Below are 22,914 nucleotides of genomic sequence, written 5' to 3' on the forward strand. Positions count from 1 at the left end.
ATTTGCTGAGTCTACGTATTTTATGTACTTTATCCTATTTTACAGCAGACCTTCCACATAAATATCCCCTTTTTGTATTGTAGATAAGCAAACTGAGGCCTAGGAAGGCTAAGTAACATCCCCAAGATCATATAGCTAAAGAAGCAGAGCTTAGAATTCAGATCCAAACCACTGTCTCCATAAGATGCTAAATCCAGTGTTAAAATAACAGGCACAAAGGAACAAATATAGTGAAATCATCCTCATAGTAAAGGCTGGATCGGGCAAGGCTCATCCGTGATGTTAAATCCAAGCATAAGTGTGTAGGATGTATGTGTGGTGCTTAAGTTCTGCCACAGATTGTTTATTAGTAATAAAAGAAAAGAGTGATTATGAAGTAGAGAAACTGGACCATACTTTTGACCATGATAAAAATTCACATCCCCATGGAGACGCAGACAAGCAGCATGTGCTTCCAGATGTGATATCCTGAGTGGAACTCAGCATGACCTGTGTGGGGTTCTGGCCCAGAACGTACAGCCTGGATCTGATCATGAGGAAACCTCAGATAAATGTTCTATTCACAAAGCAGGGGGAGGGAGGAGTGTATCCTTCCAAAGTATCACTATCATAAGGACAAAGGAAGGTTGGGGAAATGTTCCAGATTGAGGGAGGCTCAGGAGCTGTGGCGACTACATGTAGCACCTGACCTTTGACTGTCCTGCACTGGAGTGTGGGACCAGGGGCTTGGGGACCCTGCGTCATCATTGGCTCAGTTGACAATATTGGAAGATACATTGTAGAGAATCAGACATGTTGCTGTTAACTTTACTAACGTTAGTAACTGTAACTGTTATATAACTGTGGTTATGTAAAGGAGAATACCTCTTCTTAGAAAACACACACTGATGTATTTAAGAATAAAAGCCCAGTAAAGCGCTAATGGCTGGTGGTGAGGGGAGGGGCTAGTATGTGTGTGCACGCCCCCCCCCCCCCCCACACATATACACACGCACACACACAAACAATTTGTATATAATACTTAAAAATACCCATATATAAAGTAGAAGTATAATATGCAAATAAAGGAAATTATAAAATGCTAATAGGAATAGATAAAGGGTCAAAGAGTATATGGGTGCTCTTGTACCTTCATATCCTTGCAACTTTTAAGTCTGAGAGTATTCCCCAATAAAAAGTTAAAAAATAAAAAATGATATTACTAAGCCAATTACTGGTTTTAAAAAAAAATACCTTTTATTTTCTGTCCTTTTCTCTTTTTCCTCTTTCTTTTCTCTTGTCTGCCTCCGCCCCTCGTTAGAAGTTGAAGGCTGGCGAGAGGGGCATCTCTGTGGGGCAGACCGTCATCACGAAGCACCGGAACACCCGGTACTACAGCTGCAGAGTGATCGCCGTGACGTCGCAGACCTTCTACGAGGTCATGTTTGATGATGGCTCCTTCAGCAGAGACACGTTCCCTGAGGATATCGTGGTAAGTGAGTTCCTGGGGTGCGTGTCCCCAGTTTACTTTTTAGTATAGCTGAACAGCTGAACCTTCCGGGAATCTTTCTTCTGCCTTTGGTAGTAACTCTTCCATTTATTATTTCACTCAGGTGTGTTGTTTTCCCACCACAAATAAATATTGTTTTCTAGGAGGTTCCTTAGCCTTCATCATCCTAAATCACATGTGTCAAACACAAGGCCCGCGGGCCAAATCCGTCCCGCCAGGCCTTGCAATGTGGCCCGCACCGCGCTGTCATCACTGCACTCCGCTGCGTTTCCATCACAATGACAGTTTATGACTGTTCAGTAAACCATTCGGCCCGCGATTTAGGCTGGATTTTAGATTTTGGCCCCTTCTCTGATTGAGTTCGACACCCCTATCCTAAATAGTAGCCAGGTAAATGTAGACTCATCTCCTCAAATTCTTTTAATTAAATGAGAAATATATGGGGCCAGGGAACATAAAATGCAAATTCACCTATTCTTTCCTGTTACAATTAGCACATTTGAATCCCTTTATTACTTCTTTTTCTTTGTGCTTAACTAAAGAACATGGCATTCACTAATCTGCCCTGACAGTGGCATCTGTGATCTGGCAGGTGTTTCGTACAGCAGTACCAAAAGTCACACAGAAGAAGGGCTGTGACTTACACTGTTTCTTAACCATGGTTTGGAATGAACATACGTGTGTGTGTGTATGTGTGTTTGTGTGTGTGTGTATGCATGCGCACCCATCTACTTGTCTGTCTCCTGTATCCTTGGTCCTCTCAGGGAACCCTTGGGGATTACTCAGAGGACCAGGTGAATGTGTCTCAGGAGCCTGTTTCTAGCAGGATATTTTACAAGAGAATCAGTTTTCATGGAAGGGTTTTTGAAACGGAGATCAACCAGATAACCGGGGCCAGGGTTAGTCTAGTGGTCACCTTGTTACCCTTATGTGCTCAAGGGAAGTATCATTTTGGGGAGCCAGGCCTCAATATTGTCTTTGTAACTTCTAAGTGTGTTTGTATGTATTTAATATAATAAATATATTAAAAGTGTGATGAGTGTGACTGCAGCCCAGTCAGATTGACCCATAAATTAATCTTCACACATGTATGATCCTGATGCACTTTAGAAGATTCTTTACCTTGTGGGGCCAGGAGCTCGGTTCTGTGGCATAGAGTAATTTCATTTCCGATGAAACAGTGGCCACGTTGTTTTAGCTGGTTTGTAGCTTTCTGTCAATCCAGTCCATTAGCCATGCACTTGGTCCTGGTCATTGTCCAGGCTCCACAAGGTGAAGTCATGGGGTTCTAAGGCAAGCTTTTAAAGGATTTTCCAAGGTTGGTTGGGGTCTGTGCTTCTCACTGAGATTAATGAAAGCTATACAATTAAATGCCAGTATAGTATGTCACCTAGACTTCAGTTTGAAATCGGAGAACTTGTTGTTAAACTTTAAGGCATATTGGATGACTGTAATTAAGTACATAAAAATTATATTGATTCCCCTATATGATATAATATAAATATTTTTACATCGTCATTGTTAGGCCATGTGGTTTAATTCCTGTGGTCATCCCTCTTCTACTTTTGATATTATCTGCACTAATTTATACAATGTGCTTACCAGGTGTGAGTGCTGCTGGAAAGGTTCTTTTCTCAAATTCAGTGTGACGTCAGTGTTACTGGCTACTGAAGAATGAGCTTCTCTAAGCTGTGGTGCTTGCTAGTTAGCACTGCTGTAAGGGAATAGTACCATTCCAGTTGTTTAACTCTGAAATCAGATTTAGAATATCAAATTTAATCATCCCAACTATTTATGTATGTCATGAATATCTTCCCCTTTGAAGCCTGATGCTTTAGTAAGGAAAGTCACATTCCCTATTTATAGAATCACTGATTACAAATCATTTTCTAAACCCAGAGAAGAGGACCTTTCATGCAGGCCAGCCTGTCCGTGTTTTAAAATAAGTTTGCCAAGGATTAAAATGCCCATGTTAGGCTTACGTGACTAGAGAGAGTATTTGAAGCTGTAGAGAGAAACGTTCCTTGGACTACCAGGAAATTTATTTCTATACCTTTATTTCTGTGATAGCTAGAAAAATGTCCAAAAATTCTTCTCTCACAGTGCACCTGCAGAATGTATGTATCAGCCCAGTTACACTCAGCATACAATCTGTAGCTGTCAGGGGCAGTAATAAAAGATGTATTGCAACATGCCTCCACCTGTCGGTCTATGAAATTGCGACACACTTCCTGATGAATTTGTCTCCTACTATTTTGATGGGGAATGAAAGTTGCCCACCCGAGAGAAATCAAGGAACACGGAGACTCTGGGTCCCCTTTTAAGCTCTGGCAGCCCATGCTGACACCAGAGTGACGACAGTGTCCTTTTGTCTGAACTTAGAGCTCATTTCCAGGAAGGAGGTTGGTGCATGGGATCTAGATAGTTCGAGGACGAGCGCTTGACATTCACCAGTGGGCGTGCGAAGAGAAACAGGACCATTTAGAGACTCGACAGCAAGAGTCCAACACTGCAATTTCCATGAGGACTCGCTGCATTTTTCAGCCTCGGCTGATGTGTGAAAGAAGCATGAGAGCTATATTCTTCAGCGTTGTAGGGTTGTATTGTCAAGGCCTTTAGTTCATGGGCTGTATGGTGCAAACTGCAGTTCTTAGAGCTGTTTTTCTCTCTCAGGTGTTTTTAAAGCACAGAGCTTAAACTTGTGAGCCTCCATTACTTTCTCCTCGTTTTCCTCGCTGTCTAGTTTATGCTGTCTTTTCTGGTCATGATGACATTCGGTTAGAAGACGTGTTCTCAGAACTTGGTTCCTTCCTACTTGTTAGAGTAAACGGTGCCTGTGTGAGATTTCACACAAACAGCTTCCTGTTTACATTCTGTACGTAGGGGAAGGAGGCAAAAGAAAGCATCTGAGGGGCAGGGTTGAAAAACTAAGAAAAGAGTCGTTCCCAGCAGCAGTCTCTACTGTGGGACCCCGGGAAGCACGTTCAGATTCCTCCTGGCTCCTCAGGGTTGAGGTGCCCTGATTTTTAAGTCAGGTGGAAGTTGTACCTCATTCCAGACCATCTGTTCTGTTCTGATGCCTCTAACTAACTTCCTTCCCCCTCAACCTCTACTGCGGTCTTTCTAGAATCAATGGAAATTTGCCAGGGAAGGTTCTGGAACTTTTTGGTTGGGGGTTCTTCAGGAGTGGTGCACATAGCATCTGACTGTTCAGGTACGGTACCCTTTCTTGACTGAGGACCTGGGAACCTATGAGGTGAAGGCCTCCTCAAACTCCCACTACCTGTTTGCCAGCTCTTCTACCTTATCCTTCACCTCTCCCCAACCAGGATATAGCATATACATTGATAACACATCCCTGAAGATATTGGGCTCATAAATTAACAGAGCATATGTTCCTATTTGACCATAGGTTTTACATTATTTTGGTAATAGAGTGATCTTCGATTATTATTTGGCAAATATATCCAGTAGAAGCCAGTACTGTCTATTTAGTGATGAACTGACACTGCCCTCATTTTATTATTTCCTTTTTACATCTTATTTGAGTTTAGCTGATTTTATCAGGTGAGACAGAACCTGTACTAAATCTGGCCTTTAGTTTTATTGAACAAATTATATTTTGAGATCAGAGTATGTGGGTAAAGAGAGAACAAGAATATAAGGAAACGTGGAAGGAGATGGATCTGATACATTTTTTTCTTTCACATTCTAATCTTTCCCACTGTCAGAAAATGCTCTCTGAAAGCGGGTGAAAACTTGAAGCTGTGACCTGCTAGAACCTTTGTTGGCTGTGTGTATTTCTGTAAATCAACCGCTTCACACCATCTGATTTCTTGGCTTCTATAAAATGGAGGATACTGACGTTTTTAAGTCTTCTATGATTTAGATATCTTATCCAGGGCCATTAAACATAAAAAATGTTTAACTCCTCTGATTGTTATAATAGTACAGTGTGTTGTATAATGATTTATACATGGTTTTTCAGGTAAGTAGGATTTCCCACTAATAAATAATGCTGATGTGATCTGTGCTTGAAAAAGATGCCTTTTGCAAATTAATGGCTAATACTTTGTCAAAAGGAAAGGGGGTTTTAAATTATGCATATTTCCAGTAGTATAGTTCTCAGGATATATGTATAGGTAACTGTTTTTAAAACATGCTTGATATTTACCTGTTTTAGCCATTAATTAAGAATAATGTGATCCAGTAATTCTTTATATGTGATATTCTCTTTGGGGGATGGGGGAAATTACAGATAAAATCAAGTCTTCTAAAGCATTTTATCTGATTTATATCATAAAAGCAGTGATAGCACATAACAAAACAGGCTTTAGTGATTTCATGCTAAGTAACCAATAGCTGAAGCCCTGTTGAAATAGGAACTTTAAGAGAACTGTGAATGAATGTGAGTGCCATTAACAATAGGTGACCTTCTATAATGAATTTAAATATATTTTTATTGAGTTCAGAGAGGAAGGGAGAGGGAGAGAGAGATAGAAACATCAGTGATGAGAGAGTATCAGTGATTGCTGCCTCCTGCACATCCCCCACTGGGGATTGAGCCCATAACCCGGGCATATGCCCTTGACTGGGAATCAAACTAAAGACCCTGCAGTCTGCAGGCTGATGCTCTACCCACTGAGCAAAACCAGCTAGATAACTTAGCTTCTTAGTAGGTATTTTATTCTCTTCTTGGCAAGGAATTTTTAAATGATTTGTGTATGAAATTTAATATTTTATTTAGAATTTTAAAATTTATTTCAATAATAGTGAAACCCCTTTCCTGTATTATTTATGCTGAAACAGTACCCTACATCATTAGCTATGTTTTTTCAGGGTTTTGTTTGTTTTGTGTTGTGCTTTGCTTTTCTGTTTGTTTGCATGAAGTTGGAAGGGCAAATAACTAACCATTATCTAAGAGTAGGTTTCCTCCAGAAGTGGTATAATGAGGATAGGGAAACAGGGTGAGTGGTGCTCAAGTCCTCTTCTTTCTCCAGGAATGAGGGGCTTGTATTGATGTGGGTGGTTGATGCTTCTTGTATTGAAGAAACTCCTGCAGGGAAGACCATTGATAAGCCATATCTGGGTACCTACATATCATGATTTGGTGATTTATGGATTCTGTAGTGAAGGGATATCTTACTCTTCCATAAGCAGTAGCCTTATGATTTTCTGTTTGTTTGTTTGTTTATAGTGTGTACCTATTCTGGAATTATGATGATGAGAAATAAAATGGAAATGGTTTGAGCTCTCATGGAATTTATAACCTACTGGGAAAGAATTACATTTGGCAGTCACACTAATAAAAATGTACTCTAAATTGAGATAAATCCTGGGGTGATAGGAATATAATCCTGTAAGAACATGTAGTAGAAAACAAACAAACCTATGTAGATAAGCGATCAGTGTGAGAGCTAAGATTTTCTGGATGTGTTAACTAAAGGCAGAGGGAGAATATTCCAGGCAAAGCATGCACAGGCTGTTGGCAGAAAGGAGTTGCTCAGGTTGCTAACAGAGGTAAGTGATGAGGCTAGTGGAGGAGAAAAGGGCCAGACTAGGTTAGGCTTTGAAGACCAGGTTATAGAATTGGGTCTTTACTCTAAGAGCAGGGGAAGCCATTGATGGTCTTTAAAAAAAAAAAAAATATATATATATATATATATATATATATATATTATTGATTTTTTCCAGAGAGGAAGGAAGAAGGATAGAAAGTTAGAAATATCGATGAGAGAGATACATCAATCAGTTGCCTGCACACCCCCTACTGAGGATGTGCCCACAGCCAAGGTATATGCCGTTGACCAGAGTTGAACCTGGGATCCTTCAGTCAGCAGGCTGACACTCTATCCACTGAGCCAAACTGGTTAAGGCCCATTGATGGTCTTTACGCAGAAAGCAACATGCAGGCATTTGTATGAAGCATTTCTTTGGCTATAGTGGAGAAGATAAATTCGAGAGTGATGGTAGTGATGCTGGGAGGCTGGTTAGTTGAGCATTGCAGTAGATCAGAGGAAATAATGTAGCTTGGACTAAGTTAGGAGAAGTGGAAGAATATGAAATACACCTAAGGAGAATTGTTTTTGGTGGGGAGAGGTGCTTGTTCCCATCTGTGGCTTATCAAAGTGGGCTCATTACAATATCTGGAGAAAATGAATTTTCTGAGACTTGCATGGGAGAAATGAGGTACTGTAAAAAGCTTTTCTTGTGGAATTACAACCCTGGGTTTCTAAGGTCCCATTTCCCTTTGTTCTGCCAAGGAAGAAGTCCCATTTTGCTTTTCACTGGCTAAAATCAGAGCCAGTGACTAGAGCTTTTGCTCCATTTTGGAAAAGGTGTCCAGTCCAGCATCAGGCTAGCTTAGCTGTATTCCCAGCTGCAGTCCATTAGTCTATTGTATGTGGGGTCCTGGGTGTGGGTGGCTGTGAGTGTAGCAGAGTGATGGTTAATTTACATATTACTCTTTTATTAGGTAGGATTGCATATGTACATTGTTGTGCATAACATACCCATGGCTGGCTAAAGTTCAAGAAATTCAGCTCTAGCCAGTTTGGCTCAGTGGATAGAGCATTGGCCTGAAGACTGAAGGGTCCCCAGTTCAATACAGGTCAAGGGTACATGCCTGGGTTGCAGGCTCGATCACCAATGGGGGCGTGCAGGAGGTAGCTGATGAATGGTTCTCTCTCATCATTGATGTTTCTATCTCCCTCTCCCTTCCTCTCAGAAATCAATAAAAATATATTTAAAAAAAATACTGACGGGTATGAGATGAAAGTACAAGTAGTCCTGTAGCCCCCCACATCTGGGTGCAGTCCCAAGGTGTTTCAAGTGCATAGATAAACTGTGTATGTGTGTGAGCGCACTCGCATGCAGATCTTTGTTTGTTTGAATGCACCTGGCATCATGTTGACTTGCTAAAAGCGAAAACGCTAAGAATCACATTCTGGATACCATTGATGTTACTGCTAATTAGTTGTTAGTGATGTTTGTTTAAAACTGGTGTTTAAATTGGTAGTTGGCAAAGCTGTCACCTTTTATGTTCCTCTACTTCCACGTTTATTTTTCACAGCATCATCCCTGGGGGCTTATTTTTACCTATAAAAGCCAGGCTCAGCTGTTCTGGCTCCATCAACACCTCCTTTGACCCCCTGTTTCATATGCCTGGATATCCTGCCCTCTCTCCCCCCATTTGGCATACTTTTGGCTCACAGTTGCCAGTACATGCAAATCTGTATCAATTCAAGACTATGGGTGTTTGTTTCAAGGAAAGTAACAGGAAGCTAAGTTAAAAGAGAGAGAGAGAGAGAGAGAGAGAGAGAGAGGGAGTTCTTTTTGGGGGAGAGGGGGAGGAGGAGAGGGATATTGGGAAAAAAATCATAATTGAAATATTAATTAACTGACTACTGAGTGATCATTAAGCAAATCAGATTATAGCAAGAATCACGCTTCAAAGAAAGATTAACATCTGGCATGAAAAAGAACAGAGAAGTCAGTGTTTCAAAGGTTCGATATTTATCAGGAAAAGGCATAAAATAATCCTCAATGTAATGCTGAAGCAGGCATTCTAAGCTAGAGCGTGATCAGTAAAAGCCAAATTCACTGCCTTCCTCTAATGTATTCTTAAGCTTTTGGATTAAAAGCTCATGTTTGGATAAATCTGACAATGGTGTGTTATCTACATACTATTTTCATTCTTGTCTGGAAACCTACAAATGGCAATATTTTCCTTAATTTCACATTAAGATTATTTTGATTTGACAGTCTTTTGAAAACACAAGAATCATTTGGGGAGTTTCGGAAATTTCTGCTTTCCCTGTAGGGGTAATAATGTTGAGTAAATAGATTGATGCATTATCCTCTTCTCAACCATATTATTTATCTGTCTCCCATTCAGCCTGTGAGGAAAGAGGCTGGTAATAATTACATGCTGTTCACGAGACAGTCTGTTATGAACATGATTGTTTAAGTTTATGCATTTCCATTAAATCTGAAAGGAAGGACATGTTAAATGAACAGAGATAGAAGCAGTAGCTTACATGGAAAGTGTTTATAAGAGTAGAACTGCTTCCATTGCATTGACATACTCAGGCACATTTGTAACTTTGAGGCCATTCTGGATTACTTCATTTGTACATGAATACTTCAGGATTCTCTGCTTCTGAATTTAACATAATGTGAGCCGACATTTTTTTTTGACAAATCATGTTCTCCCAAATCCTTTTGTTTTTCTTCACCCTTTTCTGGTTCTCCTTTTTAATCCCCTCATTAAAATCATCTCCAGATGTTACTCATTTGCTTAACACCTTGCACTGCTGAAATGCAAAGTTAAATTGTAGCCATCTCTTGGTGCGTCATGACTCTGTGCAAGTCATTTTCTGTTTTGGTCCTTCTCTTTAGAATGGGGGCATTTGACCTAGGAGCTCTCACAGGCCTCCTCTGCTTCTGGTCAGGGAGAAAAGCAATTGTCCGTAATCAGCTCTGACTGTAAGCATGAGAATGTCCCTGGCCAACTGTCCGCTCTTCTGTGCACACACACTCGCCTTTTACAATTCCAGGCCTGAAAGGCTGCCTCTGTGGGAAATGTGAGGCCAGAAGCTGGGAATAGCTGTTTATATGGGTAATAACTCCACGCTACATGGTTGTCTGTCATTTGGGTTCGGCAGTGTCATCTGGAGACCAAGCTATTCTTAGGTTGCAGCCCAGGCGTAATTAATCCTACACTTTTTGCTTCACCCATTTGGGTTAAGTGAAAGCAGACCTTCTGTGTGCCCACCAGAAAGTGAGGTGGTGCTGCATGAGGAGGTCTCCTCCTTGGTGTGTTGGTCCAGGAGGATGCTCCCTTTCTTTGACCACAGAAGCTGGTATTGTGAAGAGCAAAGGGAGGATAGCCAGAGAGTGACCGGGGCTGGATTAAGGGAAGGAACTGTCATCTGTGTCTGATCTTTCTCCCATTCTTTTCCATACTTCATTCCCAACACTTGAGTGAAAAAGAGAGCACTTAGACAAGGGCTGGGGACATTTCAGAACCATAATCCTCGTTCTGCCTGTCATTTCCAGTGGGCAGGTCTTTCCATGAGAGAATCCTTAGCCAAGATGTCTCTTGTTTAGAAGTTCTGAGTAGATAACTGTTCAAATCAGGGCTGCTGTATAAATAAGACTGGCTAAGGGGTAAGTGTGCAGTCCCCTCCCACCGCAGCCTTTAACCCACCCCATTCCCTCCCCCTCCTCCTCTGTGACTCCCTCCAACTCCCACCCACTCCAGGCAGTTTCCTCTGCCATCCACTGGTGAGTGGTCCTCAGGCTCTTTGTTGAATACTGCAAGCGAAAGGTAGCTAGCTCACTACCGATTTATTGCTGTAATTATTAGGAAGCATTGACTTATTTGTGTGGATTCTAAATACTGCCTCTGCAGCATGGAACTGAGTGTGGAATCTCAGAGGGAAGGTGGGTGTGTGTGTAATCAACAAAAGACTTTGTATGCATATATGCATAACACATGGACACAGACAATAGGGTGCTGAACTGGGGCAGGGGGGCAGTGGTGGGGAAAAGCGTACATATGTAATACTTTCAGCAATAAAGAATTATTTAAAAATAAATAAATACTGCCTCTGAAATACTCCAAGAGCCATTCTTGCTTTGTGACCTCTAGAGCAAAACTGACAAAAAACAAATAAAGACAAGCAAACAAAACACACCAAAACACATTCTCTCCTCACTCACAGCTCTTTCTGTGCCTGTAGAGAGCTATCAGCTTTCTCCCGAGTCTTCTCAAATCCAAACCAAACTGAGCTCCTGCCTGAATCACTTAGTACATATTTGTTGTGACAAGGAATGAATGATTTAATGAAAAAGTGGTTTTCAGAGTGCTTTTCCTCCGGGAGACTCAGGATGGAATTTTTTGGATGATGTCCCACTCAAAATGTTGCTCTGAGGTGTGAGAACGCTGTGCCAAACCCTGACCATGCAGGCAGGCAGCTCTGCTCCTTTGATCTGGCCACCAGATATCCCCCCACCCGCCCTGCAGCCAGGAGGAGAGTGCCATGAATATTCACGCAGCTATTAAAATCATGTTTTCACAGGGTAGTTAATGGCTTCATATAATACATGGAAAAACTCAGGCTCAAAATCGGACATACAGTATGATCCCAATTACATATAAAATATAAATATGCAAAGGGAAAAATCCTCAAAGGAAATGCATCAGAATGTTACTGATGATTTCTGGAGAGTGTAATCATAGGTGATTATGATTTTCAACTTTACCACCTTCTTATAGTTTCAAATGAGCATGTTTTATTTTTATAATCAGGGAAAAAATTATTTTTTTTAAAGACCCTTCTGAGAATTCCTTAAATTGTGACTCATTTTCCTAATCTGGTTTCTTTCACATTCTTGTGTCAAATTTTCATGTTAGTTCTCCCATATCTTGAGGTATCTTGAAGTCCGCTGAGACGCAGTAACCACATACTATGCTAGTAATCGTTCTGTTAAAAGCTTCTGCTTTATGCTGTAGTTCTATACATAGCAATTCTTACACTTAACTTTCTTTTTTATTTAAAATTTTATTGAACTTGTTGGGGTGACATTGGTTTAAATCATATAGGTTTCAGGTATACAGTTCCATAATTCATCACCTGTATATTGTATTGGGTGTTCACCACACCAAGTTTTGTTACTTATTTTTTTTAATTTATTTATTTATTTTAAAATATATTTCATTGATTTTTTAGAGAGGAAGAGAGAGGGATAGAGAGTTAGAAACATCGACAAGAGAGAATCATCGATCAGCTGCCTCTTACACACCCCCTACTGGGGATGTGCCCGCAACCAAGGTACATGCCCTTGACCGGAATTGAACCTGGGACCTTTCAGTCCACAGGTCGACGCTCTATCCACTGAGCCAAACCGGTTTCGGCTTGTTACTTATTTTAATGCCTGCCTTTTCCACCGGAGGTGGATGAAGTAAAAAACCACATCTGTGTTTCTGACCACTGATTCTAGAGCACAAGAGGTGTTTGCACACGAGGTGCTGAGTGAATGGCTGCCCCATGTCCTGTGTAACCCGGGGCATGTCATGCACTTCTCCATTGTATGGGGGTTAACACCTGCCTGCCTACTAGACTAGGATAACATTGTCTGGTCTTGTATAGCAGGCTATTGGCTTCTCTCTGCATTCTTTCTTCACAATTTTAAATCTCAGGCATCACCTTCTACCAAGGTTTTTTGTCCCCTTCCTATCACCTTCCAGATGCTCCCTGTTGATATAAATCAGATCCAGTCACAGTTTACATAAAATTTTCCAGTGCTTTGTTTTTCTATTCTCTTTTAAATTATAGGGTGTCTCAAAAAATGTTTACACACTTAATTCCAATGGGTTAAATCCATAAAGAAAGAAGCATCAATGGAGCTATATCAGCTATTAGGCATGTATACATTTTTTTGGGAGACATTCTGTATATTATCTATAATTCTATCAACCATCTGGTAAGGTTGTATTATCATCTCCATTTGACTGATGAGGAAGCCAAGGCATAGAGAGGTAAGATGGCTTTTAGACCCAGGCAGTGTGACTCGGGACACTGGAAGCACTCATCTATGCTGCTTCCACGTGACTGTCCTATGTCAGTCCAGTGTGTGCTCTAGGCGGTGAAACATACAGAAGGGGAACTTGCAGAAGGAGGGCCAGCGCTGGCTGGTGCTGCACTCTGATCTCAAAGCATTTCTTCTTCCCTCTCTCCTCTCCCCACCCTCCACCCCCACCCTCGTGTGGTGTGTGAGCACAGGGCAGCCTTCTTTACCCACAAGGCTTATCTTGATCATTATCCTGTCATCTTTTTTTTTTTCTTTCTTCAGATTTTGGAACTGACCTTCATTTTAAGAAACCACTATAGATATTCCCCTCCTGCCTGTCTTTCTCCATTTTGCAACCTAAGTTTTTATTGACACAATAAATATTTGTATTCCCTCATGCATCTAGCCTCTTCCAATAGCTATAAATAGGGGGAAGACCTGTCCTCTGCAGATGGAATCCTTTCCCTTTATTTGGGTGTGTGGAGACTTCATCCTAGGGTCCTCATGCATTAATGTCTGCAGGAAAAGTGAGAGGAGGAGGCAGCCACCCAGAGCAGTCCTTAAATGTGGGCTTCCTGTCTTACCATGTGGGCAGGGTTGGATGTGTAGCAGACAACCATACAACCCTGGGCATGGGAGTTGACACCAGTTATCTTAATCCATAAATTTGAGGTAAATGCTGGGATTATTATTGGAATTGTTGAAATACAATGTATACAGCAGTAGAATAGTGCCCAGCACATAATAAACTCGCTGGTGGTGTTTGTGACTGTGGTTATTTTTGTTGGTGGTGGTGGCCAGTAACTTGTAGTCAGCACCCATCTTCTATGCCTTTGGCAAAGGAGAGGTTATTAAAAGACCATCTAAAAGAAGTACCAGAAAGCTTTAAACATATACTAAACCTCCTCTTCAAGTAGTTTGTATATCAAAGGCTTTTAGGAATTGAACTTGAAAGACTGTGTTTTGGCCCCTGGTGAGACGGGCATCAGACCTAGGACCCTTGGCGGGATCATCCAGAGCTCTCTTTGAGAGGCTGAGGCAGGGGTTGGGCCGCAGCACTGGCCCCCTGGCTTGGCCACACCACTCAGTCTAGTCAGTGCGACAGCCTGGCCAATGACATGGAATTGCTGATGCCAGGGGCTCCGACAGTGCTCCTGCAAAACACTGCTGCACCTGCCAGCTCGCTCCCCGGGCCCTGTCTGTAAGGACTGCTTTCCTGCTCGCACCTCAGCTTACCTAGCCAGGTTAGTGCAGGAGAGTCTAAATGGGGACTGTGATTAATTCAGCGTACATGGTGGGTAATATAGTGCCTCGTATTGTAGATATTCATGTGTATGTTTGAGTCTCCTGCTGAACTCCAAAGTTCTTGGTAGCAAGGACTTCAAAAGGACCATTTTCGTCTTGTTTTTCCAATGCTGAGCTCAGTGCTAGGCACAGAGGAGGCACTCAGTATATGCCAGAGTGAGGAAGAAAAGAGGGAGAGAGAAAAGGAGGGCCAAGTCCTCGTCATACTCTCCAGTTTCTAGAATGCAGAGAACCTTTGTTGGCTTTCAGAGCCTCCAGCCTTGTCCTGTGTGCCCGCATATGCTCACTACCGCCCTCACAGGCCCTTTTGTTTTGATCAGCTCCTCAGTGTCACCCCTGACTCTGGTTATCGACTTTTCCATGCTACCTCTCTTCGAAGAACCAGAAAGTTAATTTCCAAAGAAACTGCCTAACTTTATGCTTTCTATACCTTTTGAAGCTTTTGCATGCCAGAATCTCATCTGTTTCTAATAGCAGAAGGAGTTAACTTCTCTTTTTAAAAAAAAAATATATATATATATATATGTCATTGATTTTTTACAGAGAGGAAGGGAGAAGGATAGAGAGTTAGAAACATCGATGTGAGAGAAACATCGATCAGCTGCCTCTTGCACACCCCCTACTGGGGATGTACCCACAACCAAGGTACATGCCCTTGACTAGAATCAAACCTGGGACCCTTCAGTCCACAGGCTGACGCTCTATCCACTGAGCCAAACTGGTTTCGGCAATAAATAAGAAAAATATCAAGTAATTTAAGTTTACACCAAAAGAACTAGAAAAAACAACAACAAATGCAGTCCAAAGTGAGTAAAAGAATGGAAATAATAAAGATCAGACAGAAATAAATAAAATAGAATCTAAAAAAGCCCAGTATAAAAGGTCAGTGAAACCAAAAGCTCATTCTTTGTAAAACAACAAAGTTTACATACTGTTACAAACTAATGAAGAAAAAAAGAGACAGGATACAAATAAATAAAATGAGAAATGAAAGAGAAGTAACAACTGACACCAAAAGGATTGTAAGAAAATATTATGAACAACTACATGTCGATAAATTGGACAAACAGGACAAAATGGATCAATTCATAGAAACATACGATCGTCTAAAAGCAGCCCAGGAAGGACACAGCCACCTGCCCGTGTGGTCAGCCTGAACCTGGACTCTGCCCTCAGCTGAAGCTGCTGCCTTCTGAGAGCGTCCTCTCCTCTTCCGTCTCTCTGCATCCCTGGCCAAAGGTTGGACATCCTGAGCAGGGGAGCCAACTGGCCAGGCCCTTGCCAGTGTTTGCTGCCAGGGGAGCAGGCAAAGAAGTATTTGGCATTTTCCAGCATCAGAAATGTCAGGCCAGCTCAGCTCCCACTTAGACTCTGAAGGGGAGAAAGGGATTCAGGTGCTGGGCAGCCAAACAAATGACAGATAGCCAGTCTGATTGGTACCTGGCTGTCAGTCAGTCTTGTTCACCCCTGCCAGAGCCCGGTAATGAGCAGGCGATTACCCCTCAAAATGCCAGCAGCTGCCAGCACCAGTTTGCTCCTGGTCACTTAAGCATTTTTTCCTAAGTGGAGGCCGTCACAGGCTCCAAACTAGATGTGGATTAATGGCTGGGCATTCACGCACTGAGTCTTCACCTGGTGCAGCTGCACTGATAGGGCTGCCTGCTTCGTTCATACAGGATAGGAGTAGAGGTGGGCATGGGTGGGGAGGAAGGTGTAAGGCAGGTAACCGTCAAGGACAGCAGCTTGTAAAAGTTTGTGCCCAGAATAGCTCCAAGAACACAGCTTCAGAATTCAGATAATCAGACTGGCAATTGGCTTTTCTCTGTGGTAGGTGGAGCAATACAGGCGTTTGGCTTGACATTGGCTGGAATATATGAACAGTCTTCTTGCCCGGATCAGTGACCCATCTCAGTCCTTTAATCATAGTCCTTTAATCAAAGCCGAAAGTCCACCCTTGACTGTGATCATTATTTTCACATCATCTATTTAGTATTCTAGCTACTGGCTTAGTGGCAGCTCCAGACACCTGTGTTCCCGTGGACAGGACTCTGGCAGATTTTTAGGGACGTTTATACATCTCCGGAGGCAACACTGCAAATGGTAAACAGCTATTTTTGTCAGGTGAGGGCAAACTGCTTCTGAGGGTCTAGACAGCAACTGAGAAAAATACATTAGTCGATGTTTTTAGTGCATGTAATTTTCCAGCAGAGGTGTGTGCTTGCTCCAGCAGCACATTACCAGCTGCATTAGGAGAGCCCTTGTTAGCATGTGCATCCTGTAATCTAACATCTCAGATTCCAGAATCCTTTTAAAGACTCGCCCAGGTCACTTAGGACTGTGGGAGAGGGGGCTGGAGTCTCCCTTTTCCCATGTGTGCCAGAGGGTGGGACCACACTTTAAGAAGCTTGTGCTTGCTGATTCCTCGGGCACAGCCTGGGACATGGGAGCCAGCGGAAGACCTTTAAAACAGGGTCACACTGTGGTTTTCCACAAACTAAACCCTCTCGTGTTCAGACATTTTATTTTTCATACCTTTTATTTGTAACATAAAATTTTTTCCTCCCGCATGAAAACTTACTCAGAAACTCAATCTGTAAGTCAAAGGTTGTATTCTGATTGAAGTAATCATGGGGCCCAAAGCTGACATGCTCTGTGCCTATTTCAGCCCCTCAGGGCCCCTGTGGCCCCACCCCTCAGAGCTGGGGAGCTCAGTGTGTCAGGCCTCGGGGTGCAGACCGAATGCCCCCTGTCTGCTGTGGGTTGGGGAGCTGGACACTGTTGATCCCTCTAATGGCTCACACTGTCAGTGGTCAGTAAATAGATACTAGATTAGTGATTGTGACAGTAGCTTCGGCTTTGGAGGGATCAGGAAAACCTAAATATCACACCTTTCAACTCCTCCTCGTTAGCTCAAATGTTCCTGGCTTCATTTCTGTGTAAAAGCTTTATACTCCACGTAGACATAGAAAGTCTCTGGCGAACTCAAACTGAGATATCTGATGAATTGAAGCCATTTCTCTATCGAGGAAACTACCCTGTTTCCCCCAAAATAAGACAGTATCTTATATTAATTTTTTCTCCCAAAGTTGCGCTAGGTCTTATTTTCAGGGGAGTTATATCTTTCCATGCACTAGGTCTTATTTTCGGAGGATGTCTTATTTTCGGGGAAACACAGTAGATGCTACAGAAATAACTCTTTGTGTATTACTATGAGTGCCTTAAATCTATTTGGAAAGTAGCTGGGATTTAAATACTGAATAATATTCACTAAATGAATACATTTGCAAATCAAATCTATCCACTTCCAGCTAAGGGGTCTGGCCAAGGTTGAGGTGGCCCTCATGACATTGAAGAGTGCCTCCTGGTGGTGCAGAAAAATTTTATATTGTTGGTTTGTGTTTCTTTTCCTTTGTTTTTCTACTAAGGATAAAGAAAAAAAAAAAAGTTCTAAAAGCTAGAAGGTTGAAGAAGCAAGCTGAAGTCTCTTACCTAGATTTTGACATGGAAGAGTATGAATTGAATTTGATCTTTGTGGCTGATAAAGTACAAAGCTAAGCTGTGGCTGAGTAAGGTCTTAGAGGCCAGGCCCCTTCAAGGTCCATATTAGGGTTTGTTCTGATTAAAGGGTTGATTGACAAAGAGTAAGAAAGATATCAAGCTGTATCTCAGGCATGTGGTTTTCAAACACCTTTTTTTAAAAAAAATCAAAACAAAACTGTTTCTCATTGGATGATGTTGCATACATTTCATTCATTAATAAAGCTATGGTTTTATTATAAATACTTCAAGTAAACTCTATACTTTGCTAATCCATATTTCTGTGGCCATTGCCACATTATGGTGACATGGTACCTAAAATTGCAGGTCAGGTGTGTTTGGGAGAGTTATTTTAAAGGCTAGAGCACTTTTGTTGAAAGTTAAAACTGTAAAACTAAGGTCCTAACTCTCCTGCTTGGTGGTGGTTTTTTGGTGGATGAGTAAACGGGGAGTGTAGCCCCCATACTTCCCTGAGGCCTTGACTTAATCTCTGTTGGGAGTGAAGAAGGCTCCAATAAATAGAACTTATCCTCCTCAAGGAAAAGCAATATACAGAGACAAAGAAGCCAGGATTTGGAGATTTAAAAAATCTTTATTAAAAATAAAGCAGATATTGTAGAGTGTGGCTTAAATCTGTAGGCAAAGAGGTTTCCTAATATTGGCTCTGTGATTAGACAGACCTCCTAGGACACCATCAGCTCTTCTTGGGGGAAGGAGCAGAGCAGAATGAGTTCTTTGCCCACAGGGAGGCTCCAAAGAGAAAGGGAAAGTGAGGGGTTCAGATGGAGTTACCTAAGTGGCCTGGCTCACAGCCCCCGGATATCTCAACACATTGAAACAAAAAATGTTTTTATTTGATTTTTTTTTTTTTTTTTTTTAGAGAGAGGAAGGGAAAGGGAGAGAGAAATATCAACATCAATAGGCTACCTCCTGAAGACCTCCTACTGGGTATTGAACCCACAACCCAGGTATGTGCTCTGACTGGGAATTGAACTGGTGACCTCTTGGTGCATGGTTCGACACTCAACCATTGAACCACGTCGTCCAGGCACTCTCGGCACATTTTTTATAGTACCCCCAGGCCAAAAGAAATACCAAAAGGTTCAATCAATTAAGTTCTGTCTCAACAAGTTAACAGTAGTAAGTGTTGCTATGCTTCTGAAAATATCCCACGGAGCCCCTGCGAGTTTGCTGTGGCAGCCAAGGCACCATGGAGCATAGCTGGAAAATGCACTCTCCTTCAGAACTCACCAATAAAAATAAGTCGCTCTTTATTCTCTTAGAAGAGTGAATAAACGAGGGAGTAGAAGAAAGGCCAGGAGCATTACTCTAATGGAGCTTCCTGCATGCGGAAGGAAATTTGAGGAGAGGGAAGAAACATACTCTTGTCCCAGAGTATCACCACAGCATCCAGGTTTCGGCTCAGAGTTAGCCCAGAACTGATGTGGCCCCCAACTCAGGAGACTGGACAGCATGTATTGAGAAGTTACACCTTCCAGTGTTCTTAGTACCACGTACATATTTGGAAGGGAAGTGGAAAGCGAAGGGATAAACCCAGGGGCGTAGATGGAATACATTTCTACAGCCTGCCCTTTCAATTCTGCATGCCTGAAGTCAAATATTATGAAGGCCGAGAATAAACTCATTTTTATTGGCCTAAGTTCGATACAGACAGTCAATTCTGCTGAGCCTCTAAGCTTTCTTTTTCTTTGTCCATAGCTCTAAATGGAAGCATAGCCTATGGAGGGAAAAATGAATAGCTGAGCTTTTCATATATACTCCGACCCCAACAATAAAATGCCCACTCCATTATAATGCAGAATTACTATTAATAATGAAAAGAAACACAGGGTGGATTTCTTACCATAAACAACTAAATATTTCCTGTGTGTGCGTGCCTCTTATTGTACCACAGAATCATGCCCCACCTGCATTTATAGCTTGATTGGTCAAGTGTGCATTTCAATCAGTCGGATTTGCCTCATGAGTGAAACACCAGCATTAGCAAAACACGAATTGCTCAATGTGCAAAAAACTTATCAAAGTAGTCAGGTATTTAATTCCTTTGTATTAAAATTGTATTGTGCCACATTGAACACATAAATTTAAGAGTCTGCAACTATGTCTGTGAAAGCATTTTATTGTTTTACCTGTACCCCTCCCCTGCCCCCAAAAGAGGCGTTTTCCAGGATGAATTTAGTTTGCTCTGTGGAGGAGGCAGTGTTGAATAGAATACCCAAAGTGAGGAGACGGGCATGGCTGTCACCATGATTACCTGTGGAAAGGAGGGCTAGCCACTGACTGGGAGATGCCCGGAGAAGAATGGTTCTTGGGGGAGGTCCTGTGTCTTCAGAGGAGGCGTGCCGTGCCCCCAGCCTCAGCCGCTGTGTTGTAGTCGCTCCCTGAGTTTCTTTTCCTTGCTTCTTCCTCAAGGCCTCCTAGTTGGCATCTCATTCTACTCCTATCTTCCTTACACCCCCCTCAGCTCCTCTTCCACCAGCTCCACTCCTCCCTAACAGAGCTTCCTCAGAAGCTCAAGTCTCTTGTCAGTAAAATGGGGTAATTAATAACCTCTGCCTACTTCACGGAGTAATCACGAGAATGGAATGAGATGTATGTTAAAGCATTTTGTTAACTGCAAAATGCCTCATAAATGTCAGGTGTTATAAATCATCAGCTGGTCTTTTCCTCAGCAAAAGCATTTTTATGTATATTTTACTCACCCTGTGAACAATTCTTTGTCAAATAACAAATGTAAATGCTGCTGTTTTTTTCCTGCTTGGATTACGGTGGCTCCTTTGCAGCTTTATGATGTAGGCTGAATCTTTACTCCTTTGGCTCATATCTCTTCCCCTGAACACCCATGCAGGATCATAATCCATAAAACACAGAAGCAGTAACTCCTTTTAATTGCCAGGAGTTCATCGTTTGCTGAGTTCTAACTGCAGTCACTTAGACACTTGCCTTGAAAAGCCTGTCTCTGTTTATCCCGCAGAGCCGGGACTGTGTGAAGCTGGGCCCTCCCGCGGAGGGAGAAGTGGTTGAAGTCAAGTGGCCTGATGGCAAACTCTATGGAGCCAAGTATCTCGGACTGAATGTGGCCCACATGTACCAGGTGAGCGCTGAGCAGTGTCTGATGCTTGCTGAGATGGACAGGAGAAACCAGAGGGTATATCCATTGTGCTGTGGATCAGCAAACCATATCAATATGGGGTACCTCTTACTTTGTAAAGGAGGCCAACACTTAATACCTGATGACCCAGGTATTAGTTTTATTACCATGTTTGCCACTGGGAAACCCTAATAACATTTGGTGAAAGGTAAAGAACGTTGTTAGGCTGGAAGGGTAGGCAGCTGGATGCTCGGCGGTTTTCCTGTGTTTTCATGATATGGGGAGAGCCTAATTGGCTAGTTTATCTCCCCAGAGCCAACACAGATGGCTGTTCACCACCAGCAGCCCCTGAATTTGTGGCTTTTACATGAGATGCCCATTACAAACCTAAACCAATGATGCATTGACACAGATGTGGCCAGTTGTATGCCCAACCATAAAGAGTGCTGTCTAATGCAGGGTACAGCTATCAGTTGGATATTCTGCTCACGACGATATGCTATATTGTATTAGAGTATGTATACAAGTAGAAAATGAATTTTATCCCTATCAAAAGTGAAAATGAGTTAAGTTCTAACAAGGAAAATAACATAGATAGCACACATGCATTTATATTCCTTCAGAAAGTCTTTAAAAGAGAGTAAATTTATTGAAACCAGTACAGTGCAATTCTTTCAGTAACACGGAGATGGAATCAACATTCCCAGGCTAAGCAATAGAGTGAAAATAGGAAGACTGAAGTAAAAGGAGAAAAAAGCAAGAAGGGTCAGGCCTGTTAAGTTGGGTAGAAAGAGATCCAGCAAAGATGCATATATACATAATTCATGGGCACAGACATTATGGTGGGGCAAGGGTGAGCCAGGAGAGGTCAATGAGGAAAAAAGGGGAGCATATGTAATACTTTCAATAATAAATATTTAATAAAACAACAGTTTGAGAATGCTAAGACTGCCAGTTTCAGCAGAGAAGTTGTTCAAAGATCAATAAGGGGCTTAAATGGAATTGTTCAAAGATCAATAAGGGGCTTACATGGCAAAACAGTGCACCAGGGCTGGAGCCCAGTGTCATTAAAAGTATTCAGAAAAGCTTGGAAAACGTAGGGAAGAACATTTTTTGAAGTCTAGAAAAGTGCAAAGGGAGTGGGGTGGAAAGGACATTTACATATAGTGTGTGTGTGTGTGTGTGTGTGTGTGTGTAGACCATTTTCCCCTTTGCTTTGGTAGCAATGTAAAGTTACAGGTTCAGGTCATCTATACTAATAATCTATACTAATAAAAGGGTAATATGCTAATTAGACCAGAAGACCTTCTGGGAGACCTTCTGGACAAAGCCACGGTGGCAGGGCTGAGGCAGAGGCGGTTAGGGGAGATCAGGCCGGCAGGGAGAGCAGTTGGGGGCGACCAGGCTGGCAGGGGGGACAGTTGGGGACAAGCAGGCTGGCATGGGGTCGGGGGGGGGGGACATTTAGGGGTAATCAGGCTGGAAGAGAAGAAGTTGGGGGTGATCAGGCCAGCAGGCAGAGTGGTTAGGGACGATCAGGCAGGCAGGCAGGTGAGTAGTTAGGAGCCAGTGGTCCCCAATTGTGAAAGGGAAGTCCTACTGCTGTGGGATTGGGCCTAAACCAGCAGTGGGATATCCCCTGAGGGTTCCCAGATTGGAGAGGATGCAGGCCGGGCTGAGGGACATCCTTCCACCCCCCCACGAATTTTGTGCACTGGGCCACTAGTCCTATATAATAAAAGCCCTATATGCTAAGTGTCTGGTCGTCCAGTTGGCTGTTCAATCAAAGTTTAATATGCTAATGATATGCTAAGGCAGCTCAACCGCTCACTGTGACCACTATGGGGCATACAGTCGACTGGTTGGCCAGTCGCTATGATGTTCACTGACCATC

The 22,914-nt window shown here is 42.4% G+C and overlaps 1 protein-coding gene across 6 annotated transcripts in view; it reads left to right on the top strand.

Moving 5' to 3' along the window:
• The window catches only part of KDM4C (lysine demethylase 4C), a 279,727-nt gene that overhangs the window by 250,412 nt on the left and 6,401 nt on the right, over nt 1–22,914 (top strand). For 5 of the 6 annotated variants that reach the window (XM_036434027.2, XM_036434028.2, XM_045580208.1 and 2 more), the window contains 2 exons: nt 1,301–1,471; nt 20,904–21,023. In XM_036434027.2, the coding sequence (XP_036289920.1) occupies nt 1,301–1,471; nt 20,904–21,023 (291 nt within the window). Of the gene's footprint in view, nt 1–1,300; nt 1,472–20,903; nt 21,024–22,914 lie in introns of those variants that run through there. The other variant, XR_006741312.1, reaches the window with a different exon arrangement.

This window comes from Pipistrellus kuhlii, unplaced genomic scaffold (genome assembly GCF_014108245.1).
Source record: "Pipistrellus kuhlii isolate mPipKuh1 unplaced genomic scaffold, mPipKuh1.p scaffold_m20_p_12, whole genome shotgun sequence".
NCBI lineage: Eukaryota > Metazoa > Chordata > Mammalia > Chiroptera > Vespertilionidae > Pipistrellus > Pipistrellus kuhlii.